At 39.8% G+C, this 26,631-nt stretch overlaps 1 protein-coding gene across 2 annotated transcripts in view; it reads right to left on the minus strand.

The window, feature by feature from the left end:
• LOC126469740 (dual serine/threonine and tyrosine protein kinase-like) overlaps nucleotides 1-26,631 on the minus strand; it is a 339,571-nt gene that overhangs the window by 201,953 nt on the left and 110,987 nt on the right. For both annotated transcript variants that reach the window (XM_050096949.1, XM_050096948.1), the window contains one exon: nucleotides 18,585-18,804. In XM_050096949.1, the coding sequence (XP_049952906.1) occupies nucleotides 18,585-18,804 (220 nt within the window). The remainder of the gene's footprint in view (nucleotides 1-18,584; nucleotides 18,805-26,631) is intronic.

Here is a 26,631-nt window from a genome sequence, read left to right on the forward strand (position 1 = left end):
TTGTTGTTCTATCTCCAAGTGAGAAAAGGCCTCAGTTGCACCTGCAAGTCTGCACCAGGGACTGTCAAAGTGAATGGGGTGTGAGTAATCTCATCTCTAGCCACATGTTCAGCCAGTTCATTCCCTAGGATACTCACACGACTTGGGACCCAGAAAAAGATAATAAAACAGGTCATTTAAGTTCAGACAGAAGACCATGAATAGTAGATATCACAGGGTGACAAGAGTAACGTTGGTCAATGGCCTGCAAACTGCTCACTGGGTCACTAAATATTAAAAAGTGATCAAGGGAGGACCATTTAATAAAACGGAGGGCTCTATATGCTCCATCGCAAAAACACTACATGTTCCTGGCAACAAACGATATTCCTGACTCACAGTAGACACAAAAGCAAAGCCTGTTCTATCTATGGCTTACGAGAAATCAATGTAAAAGACAGTAACACTCTGAAACTCTAAATGGAGCTGTGTGACAAACCATGGAGAGTACATTCTGAAGAGGATAGTTGGAGGTCCTGACAGAGGGCTGCGAGGCACATTCCAATTGGTAATCCCAGCCAAGACGAGGGGGGTCGATGCCCTTGATGTGCAAAAAGGATAGGATATGTTGGATGATCAGGAAACTGTTGAATTGCGATAGTGTTGGTGAGCACAAGTTGCTACTGTTGGGACTGCGGAGAAGATGCTCACTTCAGCAAGCAGAATGCCTATGGGAATAGTACAGAAGGCACCATGGTTAGTCTTTCTCCACAACAACGGACTGGGTCTAACAATTTCGAAGTCAAAGGCACCACCCAATGATAAACCTGGCAACCATAGTCTAAGCGGGATTGTACCAGAGTCTGGTAGATGTGGAGGTCAGTAGTACAATCTGCACTCCAAGAGATGTGGAGAAGAAAGCAGAGAGTGTTAACCTTTCATGTGCAATTAGTCTTTAGTTGACAAATATGGGGCAGCCAAGTAAACAACTTGTCAATGAGGAGCTTGAAAATTCAGTACTGTGCAACAATCCCAAGTAGAGTTTTGGGTCAGGATGGACAGTGGTACGATAACAAAAATTCAAGACCCGCATTTCTGCAGGAGGGAAATAGAAACCACGGGAAAGGGTCTTAGCAGAGATGTGTTAGATAGCACCTTGGAGCTGGCATACAGCCAAGGCTACAGAGTGGAGAGCTGTACCAAATGCAAAAGTTGTTGACATACAATGCGAGAATGACTGGTGGGACAACAGAGGTCACTAGTCCATTATGGTGATGAGGAAGAGTGTGACATTCAGCACAAAATCCTGCAGGGAGCCATTCTCCTGGACCTACAAGGGACAAACAGATGTATCAATTCTAACCTGGAACAACCAGTGGGATAAATACTGATGACTAAAAATTGGCTTCAAAAGCCCCAGTCATGGAGGGTACGTAAAATGTAATGGTGCCAGGCAGTGTGGTGTGCCTTATGTAGGTAAAAAAAAGACTGCAATGAGATTTTGGCATTTAGAAAAAGCCTCTTGGATTGTGATTTCCAATCTACCCAAATAGGTGGGTTGTGGAACACCCCTCCCAGAAACCACACTGGTAGGAGGAACCCAGCATATCTGTGGACACCCACTCTTTCAAACACTTTGCAGAGCACATTGGTGAGGCAAATCGATCAGTAACTCTCGACAGATGTTGGGTTTTTGCACAGCTTACAGACTGGAACAATGATACTATCTAGCCGTTGCAAAGAGAAGACACCGTCGAGCCAAATATGGATGAAGACATTGGAGAACTGGAGCTGTTGTGTAACAGATGTTGTACCATATGATTGTTGGTTGGTTGGTTTGGGGGATGAAAGGGACCAGACTGCCATGGTCATCGGTCCCCCATATGATTGTAAATGGAACCAGAGCCCGGGACCATATTGTGAGACGAGGCGAGGGCCTGAAGCAATATCCAGTGAGTGAATGGGTCATGAAATAATTCAGCATGCAATAGGGCCAAGGAGAGGGGGATATCTTCAATTTGTCACTTATGCCTCCAGACAGCAGCTGCATAAGAAGTGCAGCGCAAGGTGGTCAGCAAGAGCCTACGAATCGGTACTGAGACCATCCTAAAGGGCAAGACCAGGTACAGTTGTGGATCTCAGGTGGCCCAGAAGACTACAAAGATTGGCCTACACCTAGGATGAAGAGGCATATGTCTTCCAGGAGGAGAGGTAGCACTCCTTACTGTGTTTTATCAGATAGTGAGACCTAGCATGAAGTAGCTAAAAAGTGACAAGTTTCCTCTGCAAAGGATATCAATTCAAATGTTGCGCACCTCTTGCAATGTCTTTTGTCTAGCATGGCAATGGAGAGGACCTGTAGAAAGCGGAATAGCAGTTCCGGCAGTGTGGGTGATTGCATCAGAAATTTCTTGCACAGCTTCGTCAATGCAGTCTGACAGAGCAGGCGAAGGTAACAGCAAGAAACACTACTGCCAGTTGACTTTTCAAAGCACCCATTGTGCTAGTCAGTCCATCTGGGGTGGCAAGGAAGAGACAGGATAACTGTAAAGTGGTCACTATCATAAAAGTCATCCTATAGTGATGATTGTAGTGAAGTCACAAGATTGGGGTAAGATATTGTTAGGTCGATAGCTGAAAAGGTGCCATGAGTGGCACCAAAGAGGGTAGGAGTACCATCAGTGAGGGGGAGACAGGTCATGGTTGATAAGAGAAGCCCCCCCCCCCCCCCACCCTCCCACAACGGGTCGTGTGCACTGAAGTCCCCAAGTAGGAGAAAAGGGGTGAAGTTTTTGGATTAAGTTGGTCAATTCTATGTAAGTAAGTGGCCTGCCTGGAGGTAAATAATCATTTGCACCTATTGCTTGCAATGTGGTATGAAGGGGAGTCCAGTCACTAACGAAACCTGTGTGAACCAATGTACAGACCGACCCCTCCAGATGCCCTCTTAGGGCCAGCAGGGCTCCTACTCAACGTGCAGTAACCATGGAGCACTGGGGAATGGTCACTGGTGAAGCACATTTCTTATAGAACTACGCAAATTGAGGAAGAAAAGGAAATAAGGTGTTGCAGTTCTGGCAGGTGACACTCTCACTGAATGACGGTGTTATGTGTGTTCAGGTTAGGTGTAAAATGGGACAGGAGGACCAGTCACACCCTTTGGTGGCTGAGATTCTCACAAGGGCCTCTCTGTGACGGGTGTAGGGACAGATGAATAGTGGGCAGCCCTGCGACTCATAGCCTATGGTTTCTTCAGCCATTGGCTGATCTGTGGGTTTCAAGGGAGAGGTGTCCCTCTCACCAGTAAACAATGGAGGAGGAAGCTACTTCTCAGGCCAAGTGCTGAAAGTGACTCGCAAAGATGGTGTCATGGGGACTGCAGGGGAGGTGAGTGGTGGGAGGAATGGTTTGGAAACAGTTGATTTATTGGGGCTGATGGTAGTGACTTTTCCATAATTTGACATCATGTGAACAGGATGTAAGTGTTCATATCTCTGTGTCTCAGTATCAACAGGTGGCCAAAAGATTTGCATTCCTGTATCTTCTTTTCTTTCTTGAAGACTCAGCAAACCCATCAACATGGTCGTTCAGGAAGACTACCTTCATGGAGTGATTGTCTACAGTTGCTGCATTTTCAGTGTACTTTGCAGCCGGATGACATACAACCAAAGCATAAGCACTGGAACCACGTCATGGGTGGTGAGATGTACGGTTTCACATTAAAACTGTACACCATGACTTCAAAGTATAAGACAAAGGCACATGTACCTGCTCAATGATCGTTTCCTTGGGACCTTTTGGATGTGTCTGACAAAATGTACACCTTGCCACTATACGAGATTAGCCTGTAGCTCCTCATCTTCAGCATAAGGTCTCTGCTGAAGATTATTCTTTGCATCATATTGAAATTTTGTGTGGGGCAATGGTCACTGGTATGTCAACCACCTGAAGAGCTGCAGATTACACATCAGAGGCAGCTTTAATCAAAAGCAATCCAATATACATTTTTACCAAAGACTGAACTACTTCAAATTGTTCATCAATACATTCCACAAAAAGTACCTGCTTTGTCACAGTAAAAGTATCAGCAGGCTCAGAGAGGAAACAAAGGAGCAGTCTTACCCCTATACTGACAAAGTGGTGGTTTTGCTGCAGAACCCAGCAATTTAAAGAGAGAAAACTAAGCTAAACAAGCGTACAAAAATAGAATTGCTGTGAACTTTGAAATAGAGAGACTAGCCAGAAATCACTTCACAACACATGGCTTACACATAAACAAATGTGGCAAGGAGATTATCTGCAATAGACTGGCCTTCCTGACAACTATGGGGGACAATAAGAAACCAAAAGTCAGAAACTATAAACAGACGCTAATAAGCAATTGGATAAAGACAAACAAGATGAGAAATAAAAAGAGTAATAGTGGCCATACTGTGCAAACTACACTAGACAAATGGGTCACGAAGTCACAGAGATGAAACACAAACCCCCTGACCCCTCAAAAAGGTCAGGAACCTGAAAGGATCAATAATGTGATGGTGAACATTATCGAGACATCCCTCCAAAACGTCAATGTGATGCCTCAACAGTGTGAAGTGCATGTGGATACTTTTCAGGCCCATCTGGAAGATGAGATGGCTGCCAAGGACGACCAACAGAACCAGCACAACTGCTCAGAAGTCAACATACCTGGAATACAGCACAATTTAAACTAAAGGTCAGTGACACAGTAAATATGACTTCGAGCCCCCTGAGTAAACCCCACTCAGACCTGAAAATCTATTATCACAATGTCCAATCCTTGAGCAACAAAACTGATGACCTAAGAATTTTGCTGACCAGTGAACTCAGCGATATCTCAGTAGTATGCCTAGCAGAGCACTGGCTCTGCACTGATGTGGTTAAGCTAATCTCACTACCCAACTTCAAATTGTGTGAACACTACTCCAGATCAAATGATGGACATGGTGGGGTTGCCATCTTCATCAAACAACACATTGAATATAGCCCACTTCCTACCCTAAAGGAAATAGGAACAGATAAGATCTTTGAATGTGCAGCCATAAAGCTTACAGATCTAAATCTAATTGTAGCTACAATTTACCGTCCCCCCTCCAGTAGTATTAATGATTTTCTGTTACAAATGGACTTGTTTCTATCCAAAATAAGTCAGAGGAAACAGGATGTGACTATATGTGGTGACTTTAATATAGACTTTCTCACCCACAACAGAAACAGGGAAACATTGATTAACATTGCAAAAACTTATAATCTGCATGGCCTTGTAAACGAGCCCACTAGAATAACACCCACATCCAAGACAGCTCTAGATCAAATTTTTGCAAATAGAAATGAACTTAACCCAACTCTAGAAGTATACAATGCAGGATTCAGCGACCACCAAGCTGTCATTCTAAAGGTCGATGTTAGCAAAGATACCTCAAACCCAGTCCCACCTAAAACTTTACGAAGGTTTTTCACCCAAGAGAACTTGAACAAGCTAAATGCCCTCCTTAGTAAAGAAAAGTGGACAGAGATTTACACAGCCAATGATGTCAACATGAAATTCAACATATTTCTTGACAAAATGATCCACAACTTTGAAGAGGCCTTTCCGCAAAAACCAGTAAGAATAAACAATAACAATAATAATAATAATAATAATAATAATAATAATAGAAACAAGAGTTGGATTACACCAGCTATAACAATCTCTTGCAAACATAAAAGAATACTCCACATGTTATGTAAGCAAAGTAGTGACTCCCCCCAACTAACAGAATACTATAAAAACTACACATGTATCCTAAGAAGAGTGATAAGACAAGCAAAAAGGATGCAGAATGATGAGTACATTGACAAATCCAGCAATAAAGTAAAAGCAATGTGGTATATCATAAAAAGGGAAAGAGGGGAAATGAAAGCTTCACACACGAACATAGAAATCAAACTCCACAATGAATCTATATCTAATCCCGAAGTTGTAGTGAACTTATTCAACAATTTCTTTACAAGCATAGCTGAAAAACTGGTCCAAAATAATCCTAACACAAATTACCAACCAGCAAACAAAAAATATCACACATGTGCAGAGTCAATTTTCATTACCAAAGTCACTGAAAATGATGTTGCAAAAGCCCTCAGAGAGTTAAAAAATTCGTATTCAGCTGGAATTGATGGTATCCCAGCAGCTGTAATCAAAAATTGTGAACACACAATTGCTGAACCATTAACTCACCTCTGTGACTGTTCTTTCCAGGCAGGTATCTTCCCTGAAGCTCTGAAACTTTCTAAAGTAATTCCTGTCTTCAAAAAAGGTGATAATAAAGATATGAATAATTACAGGCCTATCTCAATCTCATCCTGCTTTTCTAAAGTTTTTGAAAAAATAATGTCCAAAAAAATGATGGACTTCATTGAAAAAAAAGATTTACTAAGTTTAGCTCAACATGGGTTCAGAAGCAACAAATCTACTGAAACTGCAGTATATGATTGCATAAATACGCTTTTAGAACTGTTAGATAGAAAACAACCCATAACAGGCATATTTCTGGATCTGTCAAAGGCTTTTGACACTGTTGACCACAAAATATTACTGGAAAAATTAGAACACTACAGTATCAGAGGAATTGCAAACAACTGGATTGCTACATTCCTAACCAATCGGATGCAGAGAGTCAGCATGAAATACACTAATAGACAAAGCAACTCAATAAGCGAAATACTATAAAGTAATAAAACTGTAAAGCAAGGTGTTCCACAGGGCTCAGTATTGGGACCCCTACTTTTCCTCCTGTATATTAATGACTCGAGCCTGAATGTTGATGCACACAAAACAATAATATTTGCTGATGACACAACTGTACTCCTCAAAGGGGAGAATACAGAGGCTGTGCAAAAAGCTGTGAACTCGGCTACTGATCAACTCGGCAACTGGGCAAAGATCAACAGATTAACTATCAACACGAAAAAGACAGCTTCCATGAACTTCCACACAACACAAAATGCAAATTCCTCTCAGCCATCGGTCACTATAAATAACCAGTCAATAGATACCGACACTGTTTTCAAATTCCTAGGTCTGTGGGTTCAAGATAACCTGAAATGGAATACACATACAGGAAAGGTAAATGCCAGGATTTGTACTGGCTGTTATGCATTGAGTGTACTGAAAACATGTGCTAGCCTGAAAACATTAACCAGCGCATACTACGCTTACATACAAGCCCACCTAAAATATGGTGTAATATTCTGGGGAAATGCTCCAACTGCTCTGAGCACATTCAGAATCCAGAAGAGAGCAATGAGGATTATTACTGGAAGCAAACCCAGAGACTCCTGCAAACCCATCTTCAGAAAGTTGGAAATTCTTACACTGCCTTGCCTCTACATTCTTGAGACTCTAAAATTCTTCAGAAAACACACAGTGCCAACTGACCCCAGAGTCGTAAAAAATAATGAAATACATGAACACAACACCAGGAAAAACGCAAACCTGCATGTTATATGTACAAACACTCAACTGTGTAAAAAGGGAGTTTTCCACATGGACCTCCAACTGTTCAACAATCTTCCCACTAGTATTAAGTCCACCGAAGACAACATAAAATTTAGCAAAGCCGTGAAGTCATATTTGTTGTGTCACTGTTTTTACTCTGTAAATGAATACTTAGAACAGTAATCTTGCTGTTTGTGTTAAATTGAAAACACTGAGCAATATAATACATTAGGATACTATAGGCTTACGTTAATATATGTTAACAATGTTAAATGATATTTTCCGACATCTGCAACACACTGTGTGCCATCAGATCACATGGAATAAATAAATAAATAAGCAGTTTTCTTTGTATAAAGCTTATTCTATTCCATGATGGGCTGATTGATACAGTAATCGGTTTCCATAAGTATATATAGAGAGAATTGGGTGGAATGGTATTGGTAATAAAAATAACTTTTCAACTGAGACTGCTGCTTTATATAAGTGTTCTCTGTTCTATGAGCTACCCTGCCAAACTATGCAACTGACATCAGCAGTCAATGTCGAAATGCGTCTGACCGACTTCTCCATGACTGTTCACTTCAGCAGACTGGAACATCATCATGTACAAGTCATGCTATCCCCTTCTATCATGACCGCAGAGCCATTGCAGGATGAGTGTGTCTTGCCACAGGTATGAAAAAAGAAGAAGTACCATCCCCTTTGCAACCAAGATGTACACTGCATTCCAAGTACCCTCATGTGCTTTGGTCATGAAATTAGGAATGCTCAATTATTCCCTCTGTCTGTGTTCTGGAATTATTTCTCCAGGGATTTGTGACTGGCAAGAACTGGGTGGCAGAAATGAAGATTCCAGCTAACCACAACAGTCCCCCGGCCCATGTGGCCCATTCTACCATCTGTTACCTTTCCTGGTCTTGCATCAGCAGGCTGTAATCTCCACAATCATCTTAACTGGCTCTGATGGGGCTGATTTGTGTGATTTGTTGACTGGCCATCTATGTCCCTATGGAGTGCTCTTGAAAGTGTTTAGTGGTCTTCGTGTGCTTTGCTGCTGAGTGTCATGCTGCAAATTTCAGCCTACTGCCTTTCTTTCGATTGCAATGGGCATATGTCACACCATCAAATGTCTTGTTTCACCAAGCTGACATGTACCTAATCGCCTGCAGCATATTATTTGCCTGTACTCATGTTTTTGATTTTGAAAGCAGTGGAGCATTTGCAGAGCTGGTGAGAAAGATTATTCATTTAATAACAAGAAATAATCAACAGCTCGTAGAAAAGGAATAAGATGCAGTGGATTGCCTGTAGTTTCACAGGTAACAAGGGTCAGTGTATTTTTGTTAGCACACGAGGTGTGATCAAAAAGTAATGGGAATTTTTTAATTTTGTAGACTTTATACATCCAAATTTCCTTTCTTTTTATCTTGTTGTTGCACATGTTCCTGATATATGTTTGAATTTTCAGCTGTTTTGAATAGTTAGTTTATTCTTAACAATCAGAAAGGTTGTGTGTGTTTTTGGGTGCTTGGCAAATACTCACTTTCAAAAACGATGGATGAAAAAGATTTACATTAAATTTTGATTGAATATTGAATGAAGTGCAGCACCACATTCAAAATGTAGGCTGCAGTTTTTGGCAAATCTGCTATGAGTAAGACAACAGTTCACATGTGGTATAAGAGTTTGAAAGAGGATCTAAATGTTGTATTCAACAACACCCAACCTGGACACATTAACACTTCAATTACTGACAACAATGTGAAAGAAGTAAAGAAAATGGTTTTGGAAAATCAGCAAATCACCATCAGAGAGATTGCTAATGATGATGGCATATCCTTTGGCTTATGTCAAACAATTTTTTCAGATGTTTTGGGCATGAAATTTGTAGCAGCAAAGTTTGTTACAAAATTGTTGAATTTCAACCAAAAATGACGTCACAAAGACATCGCTCAAGAATTGCTGAATAAAGTCGGCAACGATACAGAACTTTTAAAGAAGATTATAACAGGTAATGAAATAGTTAAAACCAAGGCCCAGTTGTCCCAATGGAAATTGCCTGAAAGAGCCAAGACTGAAAAAATTCAAAAAGTTTGATCACATGCAAAAGGTCTTCTCATGGTTTTCTTTCATTACAATGGGATATTGAATCACGACTTCCTGCCTTGTCATCATATGGTCAATTAGGTATACAACATGGAAGTTAGGCATTGTTTGCATGAAGCAATCCAAAGACAATGAGCAGAATTGTGGCAAAACCACTCTTCGAAATTGCAACACAATAATGCTCCCACTCACTCCTCAATGGTTGTTCGTGATTTTTTTGGCAAATAACAAAACCGTTATGTTGCCTCAGCCACCGAATTTGCCGGACATGGCCCTCTACGACTTCTTTCTATCCCCAACGCTGAAGAGAAACATGAAAGGGCATCATTTTGCCACCACTGATAAGGTAAAAACAGAATTGTTGAAGGAGTTGAACACAACAACGAAATGCGAGTTACAGAAGTGCTTCCAAGATTGGAAAAAGCATTAGCATACGTGTATTACATCAGAGAGAGACTACTCTAAAGGGGACAAAGTTGACAATGATGAATAAAGATTCTTTAACAAAATAAAAAATTCCCGTTACTTTTGGATCACACCTAATATACGTAAGGGGCAGTTCCCTATTGTCATAAGCAATGGACCATGAAGAGAGATTTAATAGTGAGCTGTTATGACCACTTATTTGTCCTAACTGATAACAGTCACATGATAATTTACTGTCATTGTGCTTGTATGTATTATACAGCGATGTCATCCATTGAATTACATGTGTCCTCTGGCTCGCTGAGATCCATGAAACAGTATGTGGCTCTCATAAACTGACAACTTTTGTACCAGTCTGCTCTGAGAAAGAGAAGGTAAATGCAGTTCCTCATGTTTTGGTAAACCACTGTAGCCCAAAGTGGTTGTCATCATCTTTTTGTTAAATAAAAATGGCAATGCCAGTGGGCAACGCAGTGAAACACTTCTACCCTTCTCGTTTTACCACAGGATCTATGGTTTACCCTGGCACTAAATGCTAAGGACTATTACTACTCGTTCTGCTGTCCGTTATTAAAATGACACATGTAGAACATTTCATTTGATTTCCTGAATAACAAATAATGCCCAATGATATATGAACATTAGTTTAGATCAACAAACAGCTAATACAGTTTGAGTACACGAGTATTGTTTTCTACCTTCTTTTCATTCATGCTTAAATGCCACGAACATTTTTATCACTAATAGGAACTACCCCATTATGATTTTGGCACTATGTTACATTATTAACACATCTTTTAAACACAAACCACACATTATGCTTTTACTAGAATGCTAGTCCGCAGAGCAGGGTGAAATACACTATGTGATCAAAAGTATCCAAATACCTAGCTGAAAATGACTTACAAGTTCGTGGCGCCCTCCATCAGTAATGCTGGAATTCAATATGGTGTTGCCCCATCCTTAGCCCTGATGACAGCTTCCACTTTCGCAAGCATAAATTCAATCAAGTGATGGAAGGTTTCTTGGAAAATGACAGCCCATCCTTTACGGCGTGCTGCACTGAGGAGAGGGATCGATGTCGGTCGGTGAGGCCTGGCACGGTGTCAGCATTCCAAAACATCTCAAAGGTGTTCTATAGGATTCAGGTCAGGACTCTGTGCAGGACAGTCCATTAGGGATGTTGTTGTTGTGTAACCACTCCGCCACAGTCCGTGCATTATGAACAGGTGCTCGATCATGTTGAAAGATGCAATTGCCATCCCCGAATTGCTCTTCAACAGTGGGAAGCAAGAAGGTGCTTAAAACATCAATGTAGGCCTGTGCTGTAATCGTGCCATGCAAAACAACAAGGGGTGCAAGGCCCCTCCATGAAAAACACAACCACACCATAACCACAACATAACACCAATGCCTCCGAATTTTACTGTTGGCACTACACACAATGGCAGATGATGTTCACCAGGCATTCGCCATACCCGCACCCTTCCATCGGATCACCACATTGCGTACCGTTGTTCGTCACTCCACACAACGTTTTCCCTCTGTTCAGTTGTCCAAATGTTTATGCTCCTTACACCAAGCAAGGCGTTGTCTGGCATTTACCGGCGTGATGTGTGGCTTACGACCAGCCACTTGACCATGAAATCCAAGTTTTCTCACCTCCCGCCGAACTGTTATACTACTTGCAGTGGATGCTGATGCAGTTTGGAATTCCTGAGTGATGGTCTGGATAGATGCCTGCCTATTACACATTACGACTCTTCAACTGTCAACACACTGTCAGTCAACAGACGAGGTTGGCCTGTACGCTTTTGTGCTGCATGTGTCCCTTCACGTTTCCACTTCACTATCACACTCGAAACAGTGGACCTAGGGATGTTAAGGAGTGTGGAAATCTGTGCACAGACATATGATGCGAGTGACACCCAATCACCTGACCACATTCAAAGTCTGTGAGTTCCGTGGATTATCCCATTCTGCTCTCTTATGTTGTCGAATGACTACTGAGGTCACTGTTATGGAGTACCTGGCAGTAGGTGGCAGCACAATGCACATAATATGAAAAACATATGCTTTTGAGCGTGTCTGGATACTTTTGGTCATATAGTGTATGTAGAACTTAAACGGAATTGTTGTTCATAACTCCACTAAATATACTTAGGTAGTCAACATTAGATTGAGTGCAGCATCACTAATGTCATTCAAAGCCGTTAGACAGCGTAACACCTAGTGATGGGGAGCTCGTGAATGAGTCGTTCAAATGAACGCTTCACTCCAGTGAAGTGTGAACTAACCGCTCAATTTCAATGAACTGGTACTTCAAACTCTTCACAGATGGCACACTCCTCACTTCTTTCTAGTTCACTCACTCTCTTCCCCTCTCTCACTACATCGGCGCTACGTCACTCATTCTCCCTTCACTTCAGTTCCCCCTCTACTGCCTGTCGACGAATCGCGCGGCGTTTGTGGGAAATGATAGGTTTGTGAGGGGTTGCGGTGGTGAGGGGCGAGGGGAAGGCAGCGTCAGCTGCTTCCTGCAGTGCTGACATCTTGCGGACCAATGAATATTACAGACGCAAACGAAGAGGCTGGCTGTGTGAGCACGCACAGCCAACATGAAAATAAAAGGTTTGTTAATAACACTGAAAGAGGGATTTTACCTGAAATCGTAATAATGACTGCAGGTGACAGTTTAAACTGTTTTGAATCTGGACGGTTATTATTCTCAACAAAAATAAAATCTACAGGAAAACTTCTGAATAATTACCTAACGTAGATATATAGACTTTGTGACAGTGGTAAACATACACATTCTATTTTGGATTAAATTTTAAAAGGAACATAAAACTGGAATGCATTTCGTTTGTAGCCCTCGTTTTCAGTCCATGAATACAACAAATAATGTTTCACTTGGCAGATAAAGACTTTTTTGGGCGCTTCATGAGAAAATGTCGAGCAAGATTAAATGTAATACCTTCTTTATATGTGACAGGCTTCTCTGTTTATCTTTCCTTTGTCCCCTTCGACCATGCTCTATTTAAGTTAGCTCAGACGCTGTAAGAGCGTAAAACGTTGCGTGCACGTTACTGCATAGTTCGGCCATCTGTTGGTAAAATTATGAAGTATTACGAAGCTTTTTGTACGAGCGAGGCGATGCGAGCGTAGCCGCGTCTGAGCGGCGAACTGGGCAACTTCGCCAGGCTTCCGTACTTCGTGAATGAACTACTTCATTTGAACGCTTCACGGCAAAGAGTGAAAAGAATGAAGTAGTTCGCGGGAATGAACGAGTTCGACCCACCTCTAGTAACACCACCTCATTCACTGAGCACCCATACCATTCTGATCATGCAGTTATTAGTATCAGTACACCTAAGACAGAGCAAATCCAAAACAACAATAGGAGGTTCACCAACTGAGTGATGGGTAGAGTCTCTACGCATTTCCTCGAGTTTTGCAGTTTGGCAATAATGGAATTCCAAATAAGCTTCACGCCAATGGCTTCTTTAGGCTATCAGAATAATAATGTTGGAATTATCAAAGTATTGCTAAAACACTACTATCTTCAGCAGTACTCCTGTTTGGAGTGAGTACAACTCAGAAAGTGATGCTAATTTTACTATATAATGGAGGACAGGAAGTCTTTATAGAGGCCTGTGACCATGATTCATTTATACTCAACTATCTACCTGGATGGGACTTCATTTCTTCATATACGTAATGTATTTCCATCATCAGATCAAAAACATAAATGAAGAATCACTATAGTCTATCATGCCAAACAGCGCATAATCATAGCAAGTATATGTGCTCTTATAGTGCTAACAATGACAACTGTTAAAATGTAGCAGTGGTTAGTAGTGGTTGTTTGGCATCATGATCCAGTAACATATGGACAGTCTCTGTTAACTCTAGAACCATCTGCCCATCTGTGCCATCACATTACACCTTGGGAGTTCTCTATCAATATTATGCTAGCCTAGAGGCATCAGTCAGTCATACGAAGCCATCAGGGATTAAGTTAATAACACTTTTTGCCGATTGCAAGGCACTGCATAGAAAATCAGCACCACACCCAGCTTGGAGAATCAATTGTTATTTGTGGGTTCTCTCTGTCATAAGCACACTAAAACTTGAAAAACTCTTTAACATAACTGCTTTTTGCTTTTACTGACAAAATAGGAGCAGCAGTTATATTTGCAATTGTTACGAGTAGATGATACTTCTCATTCTTTCCATATTTATACACCAAATGACAGTTTTGCTAACAGATGACTTATTCTAGATATTACTGTCAGTGTTCTTAAGGAAAACCTTTTTTAAATCTATTATGTTCAAAAGATGTCATGTCTACTCATGATGTTCACAGTATAAACAATGGAGATGCTCCAAAAAAGTGACTCACGTCTGATGAATGAGTTTTTCAGTTTTCAGTATGCGTAAGACAAATAATAATAATAATAATAATAATAATAATAATAATAATAATGGTGACATTTATTGATGTATGATGTTTAGTTTGTAGAAGGTGCATGTGAGTATTATTAGTAACTATACTCTAGTCCCAAAACCCAGTCAGAGAAATGGATATAAGACTCGTTAGCTTATATTTTCGGTGTTCTGGCACTCGGTAGCCATGTCTCCGAGATGCAAGATGGACTAACTTCAGAGCCTGCTCAAGAAATACAATCGCTGTTATTCTTTCTGCAGTAATATAACTGAAACTTGTTTGTCAACTCTGTCATTGAGTCACTTCCTGGATGACACTGAATTATCCTGCTAAATTCACTTGATATTTTCTTCTCACTGAATAATCTGAGTGATTTTCATTTGAGGTGTGGCATCACATTTCAATTTATAGTTTTGAGTCCAGGAAAGTTGTTCCATGCAAAAACTGCAACTAATCTTGTCTTTAACATTGTAATTTATCTCCCCTAGTCACCACTAGGGCAATACAGGAGAGACCAATGCCACAGCAGTTTACTAGCTCTGATGTAACATAGTTCAGCTGTAAAGTGAAGGCTACCTCTCTCAATGAAGGCCAGAATTTTATCTATTCTGTGATAGAGCTATAAGCAGTCAGATCACAAATCAATGATGAAACCGTAAGTCATCTTTCTCCTAAGTCTTATAGTTACTTTCAGTAGCCCATAGTGTAAGGGCAAAAAACTTAAGATACTGCACTCTTGCTAACGCCTTTTGCTGTCTCTGACAAAATAAATTTCGTTATTTTTGTGACTATCAATTTTATTTATAAGTTTTTATTCATGAATAATTTTTTATTTATAAATAATGAATCATTTATTAACTAGCTTTTTAATGCATCTACCTGAACTACCACATTTTCATACTATTTGAATATGACAAAGGACAGCACGTAAAAACATATCATTTTGAACTGCACAACTGCATAATATCTTAGTAATTTGTGTCAATTTAGATATGCTTGTGTTACAGATACTTTTTGTTTACTAAAATATACTTTCATTGTAAGGATATCATGGTAAATTTTAATTCATTTATGTAAGTACAGCGCATATTTTAACAGCAGTTCTTCTTTAATTTATTGAAAACAACAGTAAACATAAGAGAGAAACTAATCAACAACAATATATTCTCTAGCTTTATATAAAACAACTCGACAATGCTCAGATAGTTCACAAATTCCACGCCTTTAGAGACCTACTAGTTCAGAGTTAAAGATGCTTTCAAGCCAGAAATGAAATGCATTCTCATCCGGAAAGGAATTTTTTTGATGGTGGTTCAACAAGGAGGAAGTAAGGTAAACACCTGCAGGCACAAGGACAGGAAAATAATTGTCTGAGGGAAGACTTCATGAACAAACACATAGATAACTTATTCTGAGAAATTATTGTGCTGTAGCAGCACTTGATGCAGTTTTGTTGGTCATTTTCCTTACACTGTGACAGAGTGGCATCTCTGATATTGGCAGAAAATGGCAGCTGTGATGGACACTTCCGTGGAGAGCAGCTCATAGTGCACAACACACTTTTTTCCAACAGATGCAAAATATAATCTGTTCACACTGACCCATGCTCAAAAAGATGTCTTCTGTTAGGGCTGAGCTATTAATTTCTTCTTAAGAAGTTAACATACAGCCATCACAGTTCAACACCACTAACAATGTAGCATAGAAATGTCCCAACATGTTTCACATCATGGCTAGTTGTTGCATATGTGACCCACAAACCATGCAAGAAAACTAAATAAGAGGGACATGGATACTTGTTTTACCATCCGTGTCATGAGGATTACCACAGGAGGTGACAGTGATTCAGAAATCATGGGTCCTAGTTCTCCTACATTCATATTTTCCATGACACTGGCAGAGACCATAAGTGAAAACACTATTTTTAACAAAGTAAATTTCAGTGAAATGACAAACAAAATTTATAGCCCTTTAATGGTTCACAGCAGTGGTATACACTTAAGTGACTTACCCCCTCCCCATTCCCCTCCTACTGCGCATTTCACTTCCTTGTCTTCATATCAATCATCTCCTTTGGCTCCCAGCATATTCCACTGTCTTGTTAACTCACTCACCCCCCCCCCTCCCCCCGCCCACCACTCCTTCACATGATTTTTTTTTTTTCCTCTCTCTCTTCAGTCTTCTGTCTCACTGTAATAGCTTTCTCCATTTAAATTTCACTTTCATCTTGCTCTTCTTGTTTTGATCTTAAATACTCTATGGCACAACACCAGAAAAGAATTGCAAAAATAAGAAACCACATTCATGTAGTAGCCCTATCAGTTACACGAGTTGGTCTTAATCTATTAAAATGTGATGATGATGATGATGATGATGATGATAGTAACAACAAATAGAAACAGCATAAAGCATGATGAGGCAATAATGATAGGAATTTCATTACAATGCATAGTTAAAATGCAACAAGATTCCATGCTCTGTGAGCTGGAACATTAAAAAGTCTATTTCGTGTTACTTTACTGTCATCGTCGTCTTGGTCTTCTGGAAAGACTGGTTTGATGCAGCTCTCCCTGTAAGTCTATCCTTGCCAGCCTCTTCAACTCTGCATAACTACAGCATCCTACATCAATTTACACACACACACACACACACACACACACACACACACACACACACACACACACACACACACACTTCCTCTTCCACTACCAAACTGGCAATTTCTTGATGCCTCAGGTCATCTCCTTCCAACCAATCACTTCTTTTGTCATGTTGTACCACAAGTTTCTTTTTCTTCCAATTCAATTCAGTACCTCTTCATCTGTTATTCCATCTACCCATCTAATCTTCAGCATTCTTCTAGAGCATCACATTTCTATTCTCTTCTTGTCTGAACTGCTTATTGTCCGTGTTTCACTACTGTACAGGGCTACACTCAAGACAAATACTGTTAGAAAAGACTTTCTAACACTTCAATTGATATTACATCTTAACAAATTCCGCAACTTCAAAAATACTTTTCTTCCTATTGTTAGTCTGCATTTTATATACTCTCTACTTCGGTCATTATCTATTATTTTGTTGCTCAAATAGCAAAACTCATCTACTACTTTTAGTCTCATTTCTTAATCTAATTCCCTCAGCATCACCTGATTTAATTCAATTATGTTCCATTTCCCTTGGTTTACTTCTACTGATTTAATCTTGTAATCTCTCTTGAAGACATTATCCATTCTGTTCCATTGCACACTGACAGAATTTCGATGTCATTGGCAAATCTCGAAGTTTTATTTCTTCTACAAGAACTTTAAATCCATTTACAAATTCCTCCTTGGTTTCCTTCACAGCTTGTTCAATGTACAGATTGAGTAACATTGGGCATAGACTGCAAGCTTGTCACACTTCCTTCTCAGCTACTGCTTCCCTTTCACATTCAACTCTTGTAACTGCAGTCTGGTTTCTGTACAATTTGTAAATAACCTTTTGTTACCTGCAGTTTATCCCTGCTACCTTCAAAATTTCTAAGAGTGTAGTCTGCTCAACACTGTTAAAAGCTTTCTCTAAATCTACAAATGTTATAAATGTAGGTTTGCCTTCTACAACCTATTTTCTAGGGTAAGTTGTAGGGTCAGTATTGTCTCATGTTTTCCCCACATTTCTCCAGAATTCAAACTTATGTTCCACAAGGTTGGCTTTGACCAGTTTTTCCAGTCTTCTGTAAATAATTCTGTCAATATTTTCCAACAACGACCATCAAACTGATGGTATGCTAGCATTCACACATCAGCACCTGTCTTCCTTGGGACTGGAATTATTACCTCAATCCTGAAGTTTACGGATATTTTGCCTGTCTCTTACATCTTGCAAAACATGTGGAATAATTTTATCATGACTGACTCTCTAAAGGATCTCAATAATTTGAGGGAATGTCATTTACTTCAGGGGCATCATTTTGACTTTGATCCTTCATTGCTCTATAAAATTATTCTTGCAGTTTCATATCTCCTGCAATTTCGTATCCCCCATCTCATTTTTATCTACTTCCTCATGTGATTAAAAATATTATACATTACCAAGTTTTCAATAAAATGATATTCAAAAAATTTAATATAAAAAACTCACCAATAAGTGATAACTGATGAAACACAACTAAAATCCTGTTTTCCATAGCATCTTCACAAGAGTGACCTATACTAAGTGCAGCTGCCTCAAGCATTTTACCAACAGGTGATGACGTGTATGTGCTGCACAAGTTTTCAGGTGTTCTGACTTGTGATGTAATAACAAAGCAGAACACTTTCTCACCAAATATTTCCTTCATTTTCTGTAATTCACGAACATGCTGAAACAAAACGAACAATGTTATTTAGAATAGTGCATGATGATCTGGTAGGTAGGTAGGTAGGTATGTATGTATGTATGTATGTATGTGGGTTAGAGGTGAACATCCTGTAAACGTTGAGGTGGTCATAGAGAGAGCACAGGCCTATGCCTACAGTGATTTATGGTAATTTTCTAATCTGAATCAGTATGTTTAGAGGGGAATTTAAACACTCAGTCCTCTCACATACATGGGTAAGTGCACCATGTCATCTCATTTTGTATTTAGCATTCATCTTTATTAAAATCTGGAATGGAAAATGAACATTAAATATTTTGTCTATATACTACATGATTACAGGCATACAATAACTGCATGGAAAATGGTTTTTTTTCCCTAGAACAACAAAGGAAATTAAAAATAATGGCCAAATAATTTACACATTTCAGCAGGCCATGAAGAATCGAGTGTACCATGGCGGCAGGAAAATATGTAATAATGAAATGTCTGGCAATGTAGAAACACACACAGTTCATTCCATGTTAAGTCATCCATGCCATCTCACCCATCATCTAATATTTAGTTGAAACTTGCCTTATTTGTCCTCCCTATTGCGATAAGTAACCATATCAAATTTTAACATTTCATCTCTCTCTGGTTTAGGTTAGTGGCACATAAAATAATAATATTCCATCTTCAGCCACAATACCACCAAGAAATGAAAAAAATTTATACATAAATTTTATTACTTTGTTTTTCAAAAAACACGGTTCACCCTTACCTCAAATATCACATAAAAGGGAAAGGGATAATCCGTTTTGTTGTTCTTCAAATCAGTCCTCAAAACATGGAATATTGATGAGATAATAAATGTAATGAATATTTTGTTCCTTTGGTATTTTTTGCTTTTGAAGTGAAGAGAACCCAATGAAGGAAAAAAAAACATTAGTTTCTCGATATTAATTTTCAAAATGCAAATAAATTTCATGCATAATTGCATGAATCTTTTTCTTTTATTTCACACTGCTTTCTCCTTATGCTTCCAACATCTTTTTTACCGGGCAAATTTCTAGACTGTTCATCACTATGGTGAAAGTTTGTTACTAAATCAATTGCTTTGGTTTTCAGTTCCCCGTTTCCAGGTTTGGTTCAGCTAACAATCCTTTATTTTAAAAATATTATGTTCTTACTGTGCTGAATATTTAGAATCTTTGAAAATATTTCAAATTTTTCATTAAGATAAGTTTAGTATCATATGGTTAGTCAGCAACTGATTTTGTTTCTTCTTAAACTGTTCCTTATTTTATCAACCATGAAGTCCATATCGCACCACAAGATGTAGCTTGTAAATATTCTAATTTGTGATGATTTGGGACTATGACTGAGCTAAATACAACAGCACATGATGTAGCTGTAAAATTTTTGCATCCTTGAGGACCTTAGCTGACAATCCATTGGCCCAAATAAGAGGATACTTGCACAGTTCCCATTCCTCACATGCTAGCTATTGTTGAACAGCCTAAAACATCGAACTATAAGAGCTTACCAGTTTTCAAAGGAATGTAGGTGCTCTATTCAGAAAAAAATGTTTCTTTTATAAAATTATGTCTACTGTACATAGTTCTGTTTAAAAAATTGAATTAACTTGTCTCTTTTCTATAAAAAAAAACCTGGCGACTGAGCCTGTTTCTTTTATAAGTTTAATCGTTTAACATCTTTGCTAGGTCAAAAGCATATTATTAGGAACCCCTGAAATTTCAATGGTTTACTTTAGATTCACAAGCAAAAAACTAAATTTTATTATTTATTGCAAAAACAACAGCTAAAAGAACAAAATATCCACTAATTTTATTTTTTCAAGTAATATCTCATGCTTTGAGGATCATTTTTGCAAAATAAAATACAAAAATTTATGTATACATTTTTCTTGTCTTGATACTTTTCTTAAAGGCATCAGATATTGTTCTACAGTCCTTATAGTATAGAGTATTCAACCTCCAAATTTTCCTTTGTTTTGAAGATAAATAATAAAAAATTCATTTTCAAAATGTTAACATGTGTCATTTTTCATCATCAAAATGTTGAAATCGATGAACAGTGGAAACATTTAGTGATAAAATGTTAAAATTTTGTACTGCTACTTATTTCAATAGGTAGACCAAATAAGTCAAGTTTCATTCAAATCTAAGATAGTGAGAGAAAAAATGCTTTTCTCCTCGGTGAACTGACAGAGCAACATAAACAAAAGTAAGAAAGTGTGCCAAAGAGAGGTAAATAAATGTGACGAAGTGGAAAAATTTATGTGCATCCATAAAAGACAACAAAGAAACACTGTCGTAAGCACAGCTACTTGTCGATGGCTTAGGCTAAAAGACACACACACACACACACACACACACACACACACACACACACACACACACACTCTCTTGTGCTGGCCACACCTTGCAGTTTATCAGCCCACCATATAGTCCACCTAGCAGCCCTCTTACACCGACTAGGACAGTTACTGTCGAGTCTTAATCCTTTGTGAAACTCACAATATGACTGAAGTGTACATCATATGCTTATCAATAAACCATTTTTCTCTGTCCCCTTGGCAATCCATTCATTCCACATGCACCGTACCACTAGCAAAGGTGGTGATAAGGTTGAAGTCTGCCACTCTCGCCTGCCATCTGGTTGCTGCCATGTTCCAGCTATCTGATGCTTCTTCTGCAGCCCCACACCTTGTGGCCATGTACAGTCCTCTTCCCGAGGATGGTTATGCCCAAACACCAGTTGACCACAAGGCTACAGTCCCACTTCTGCCACACTGGCCCTCATCTGCTGCCAATCCGCCACCCCCTTCTGACCGCGAACCCAATACTGCAGCCATCGCTTTCACCTTTACCTGAGAGACTGCAGCTGTGGCGTAACTCCCTCTCGAGGGTGGTGCGCCATGGCAGGCTGGTGATGGGGTCCCACATTTGTAACATTCCATTTTTAGGTAATTTGGACAGAACTACTTCTGCTCCCAGGTAGGCAGTGCAACTCAGAGTGCTTTTTCCAAGGTCAACCCACTCCCACCAATACTGCTGCAGCTTCCCACTTCTGGTACAAGATCCTTCAATTCACTATTTCCTGTGCTTGAAACTGCACTTCCTCACATGTACCTGTCAACTCCCATCATCGAGCTTTCATTTCCGATGCTACCATATCCAACATTCCATTCCAACACAGACATGTGATCTCAGCAGTTGGGCCTTTCCCTTTATGATGTCCCACCCGTGCTTATTCCTTTCTTGCCATTTTCAGTGCACATCCGCACACTCCACCATCGAGAGTGTCGATACTGACGTGCCGGGACACCTTGCTGGTGCTGCCACATTGTCACACTCCCTTTTATATCTGCTTTCACACCCCTGTGCAGACTTCGGGCATCACTTAGTGCACTGTGAGATGCCTTCTCACTCCTCCACAGTAACTGCCAGTCCTTCATTTTTCTTCACGCCGTCACATACCACAGTACTCTAGCCCCACAAGCCTGCCGTCTACCTTTCAGGCACCAAATATTTCTTCCAATTGCCACTAAAAGGGCTTTCGCATGCAATTCCATCCTTTGGACACATTGTTTCTTCTTCCACATTTACACCCCAAGGCACAAACATTTCCTTACATTTCCTTCCATTCTCTTCACAGGTGTTTTTGCACACCTGGCCACCCTCCAGGCAAACTGTCTTCCAATTTCTGCACTTCTGTATGCACTCCAGCCACACCCTTATGTGCATGCACATCCTTAAGAGTGTGTGTGTGTGTGTGTGTGTGTGTGTGTGTGTGTGTGTGTGTGTGTGTGTACTCTTCCGTTCCACATTGCTCTTCCTCTACACTAGTATCACTCTCCTTACTATGCAGTACTTCACATGCCTCTCTACCATGAGGGGGCAATATTATTATGTGGCTCTCCTGTACAGGTCCCACTCCTGTCCATGCAGTTCAGCTACCACAGGCTGCTCTACGGTCGTGCCTATCATGTTCCACATTCCTGCTTCTAGGCTCCTGCACTACCACCTTCCCAGGCCCCTTCTACGAAGGAGGCCTCTTCCACTATTCAATTTCCACTTTCGCTGGCTCTACATCGTTCGATACTGCTCTGACGAACTATCCTGCACGTGTTGTTCTGTTCATTCAAGCCGCAGAAATTTTCAACCCTCATCCACTCCACCGTTTGCAGCCATATTTGGATCGTCCAAACCTCAATGGACACAGCCACACAACCTCTGGTCCCATATTCCAGGGACAAGATCGCAGAAACCAAGAGCTCTCTCTCTCTCCAAGGGAGGAAAGGGATGCCAAATCCTCAGCCAACACCAAGACAGCTTTAACATCTCTCTTCCCTATGGCAGAAGAGGATGTAGGATCTTCAGCTACCAGCAAGATGGCATTGCCATCTCTCCATAAGGAAGAAATGATGTCATATACGCGGCCGCTCATCAACTGCTTAGAGCCTTAGACTACACGACACACAGTCACACCCAGTGGGTGACCGAGCTTCAGGCATTCTCTGCCATAATCAGCACAAGTTCCTGCAAGTCAAACACCAATCAGGACTCACCTCACATGTTAATGAACTTTCCGACCACCAAAAAGGCCGAGTTTTTGACCACAGTATCTCTGGTAGCAGCCACAGGATGCGCCTGGTGCACTGCCAGCAGAGCATGCATCCACAACTGTGGCACTGCAATCATGAGTACTATTTCACCTCCATGATGTAACGTGCCTGCAAGCAGGCTGCACTGTATCCATGTGCTGTGACACTATTTGTGCCAATGGATCAGAAGCCCACATCAAGAGTGCAGTCTGGCCTTACACTGACCGCACCAGTGGTTCCACAATCAGAGTCACTCCATGAAGTGTTCATCCTCTTAGCCACACTCATACTCCAAGCCCTAGTGCCAGCCACATCCAGCAGCACATCAGTCAGAGCATGAACACAGCCCACCACACCATCCATCCAGCAGCACCCACACACTGACTCTGACCAAGATCATGTATATTCAACTATAATAGGACTGTGAAGTGTACATAATTATATTATCAATAAACCATCATTCTATGTCCACCTGTGACCCTGTTCATTCCAGGGATAGAAATGTTAGATATAAGGTGTTATACACTAGCATCATTTTTGTGTAGAGTGAACATGGAAAATGGAGGAGTTTTGACAAGCAGTTTCTGCATACATTAGAACCTAGTCGCACATGCTTATTAGTTGTTACTGCAGAATACTTCTCCTGCAATTTTAACAGTCTACAGATCCCCTCTAGGGAACTTTCAACTATTTATCAGAAATCTAGATGCATTACTGAGGTACCTGACAGACAAGAAAAAACAGTTGGTAGTTTGTGGAGGTTTCAATAAATATTTCTTGAAAGTTATGGACAGGAAAAATGAACCAGAATCACTATTTGGGTGTTTCAATCTAATTTCAGGGGCTAATTTTCCAACTTCTGTGCAACAAGACAGTAGGGGCCATTGTGTGACAAGATAGTAGGACCCTGATAAAATTTTTATAGACAGTGTTCAGGTTCAAACAATGTGTACCCGATTGTTAATGGACTATCTGATCATGATGCACAATTAATGGAAATAAAAAAATACACCTTACACTCCTGAGGCAGATTCATACAGAGCAGTGGAGCTTATGAATGAGAACAGGATACAATGGTTTAAGAGTAAGTTAAAAGAGGTGGTATGGGATGACATATATACAGAAAGTGATTATAATGTCAAATTCAATTTTTCCATAGCAAAACTGTTTCAATATTTGAAAGTAGCTTTACTAAGAAGTTATCCAGAAAATACATTAAAAAGTAAACCATGGATAACTAAGGGAATTAAAAGCTTATGTACGAGTAAGAGGGAAATTTGTATACAGGTCATGATAAGACAAGATCCAACATTTCACAGATACTACAAAAAATACTGTAATATTTTAAGAAAAGTCATTCAAATGTCAAAATGTATGCACATCCCCATATAAATTAATAATGCAGATAATAAGATTAAAACTACATGGAATATTGCCAATGGGGGACAGGTCAGCCAGTCAGTGACCAAGATATCATAATAATTAAACTAAATGATGATGTGACCAATAATTTACAAGCTGCATATACTTTTAACTGTCATTTTCTAAATCTAGTAGGAAAAGTAAGATTAAATGGTTCAGTTAAAGTGGCAAAAGAATATATGAAAAATATCATTCCACAAAACTTTAAGCAACTAAAAGTAGTACCAACATCCTTCACTGAAATTAACAGAATTATAAACATCCTAAAAAACAAATGCTCACATGGTGTTGATAGAATTTCAAACCGAATTCCAAGTTGTTTTAACTTAATACGCAATGTCTTTAGTTGTATATGTAATCCATTACTCGCAAAGGGAATTTCTCCCGACAGGTTAAAATACACAATTGATATGCATCTTTAAATGAAATGAGACAAGAAAGACTTAAATAATTACTGTCCAATTTCCTTTCTGACATCTTTATCCAAAATATTTGAAAAATATTGTAATCAAGAGTAGTCTCACTTACAATTTATTGGGATGGTGCATAAGTTGACACTGTTGTTTTTCCACAAGTTTGATAAAAACAACAGATACACACAACAGAGGCTTTAGTTATTAATTATATGTTCTCCTTCACTATTTACAACAGTCACTGGGGTAACTTTTCAATTCCACAATTGTAGAAATCATGTCGTTTTGAGGCAAAGAACTCATCAAGCCATTTTCAAAGGGCATTTTCATCTGGAGAGGAAGTTCATTGAAAGTTTTTCAATAGAGAGCAGAAAAGGTGAAAATATGAGGGTGCAAGATCAGGTCAATATGGTGAGCACAGAGTGACTTCCCAACACAGCTTCTGTATAGCAATTTTTTGTCAGTCTAGCAAAACGCAGCTGAGCATTATCACAGAGCAGAATTCACTCCATGCAGTCTTCCTATTCGTCATTGTTGGATTGCTGCAAAACATCCCAGCTGTTGACAATAAATGTCAGCAGTGATGGTTATGCCTCGGGGAAGCAATTCGTAGTACACCAAACCACCGCTGTTCCAACACATGCATAACATTATATTTGTGGATGCACACAGGACTTTGTGCAGGGAATTGTTGCTTTGTTTGGGCTCAACCACAACTCCTTTCTTTTCCTCATGTTAGCCTAAAGACATTGTTTTTTGCCATCATTAACGATACAGGATAGGAATGGTCAGTGCTGCTCACAAGCCAACTGACGACGAGCAAGCAGAGATGCACACATGGCCATACACTGATTTTTGTGATTTTGGCTTATATTGAACTTTCCTCATTGCATGCAAATGTCACACAATAGTGGAATGATCAAAGTTTATCACATTTGTCAGTTCTCGAGTACACTGACACACACATTGTGGATTAATGTGTTCAAACGATCTTCTTCAAATCCCGAAGGTCTTCCTGAACGTGGAAAGTCACTAATGTCAAAACAATCCTCCTTAAAATGAGAGAACCATTTTCTTTCTGTGGTCTGTCCATGGCATTATCCCCATACATGGTACAAATGTTTCTCACTGCCTCCACTGCTGTGACCCCTCTACTGAACTCAGAAAGAAGAATCTGTTGGAAATGTTCTGATTTCTCCACTTGGCACTCCATTTTCTAGCATCCACAGCTGTGCTCACTACATCCAGATGTCAAAATGACAATATGTAAGCTCAAATAGCAACAGCAAACTACAAATAAAAAATGAACAATCAATAAATAAACCCACAGCAACAGGAATATCAACATGCAAAACAAAAATGTTATGAACTTATGCACCAACT

The sequence above is a fragment of the Schistocerca serialis genome, chromosome 3, assembly GCF_023864345.2.
Source record: "Schistocerca serialis cubense isolate TAMUIC-IGC-003099 chromosome 3, iqSchSeri2.2, whole genome shotgun sequence".
NCBI lineage: Eukaryota > Metazoa > Arthropoda > Insecta > Orthoptera > Acrididae > Schistocerca > Schistocerca serialis.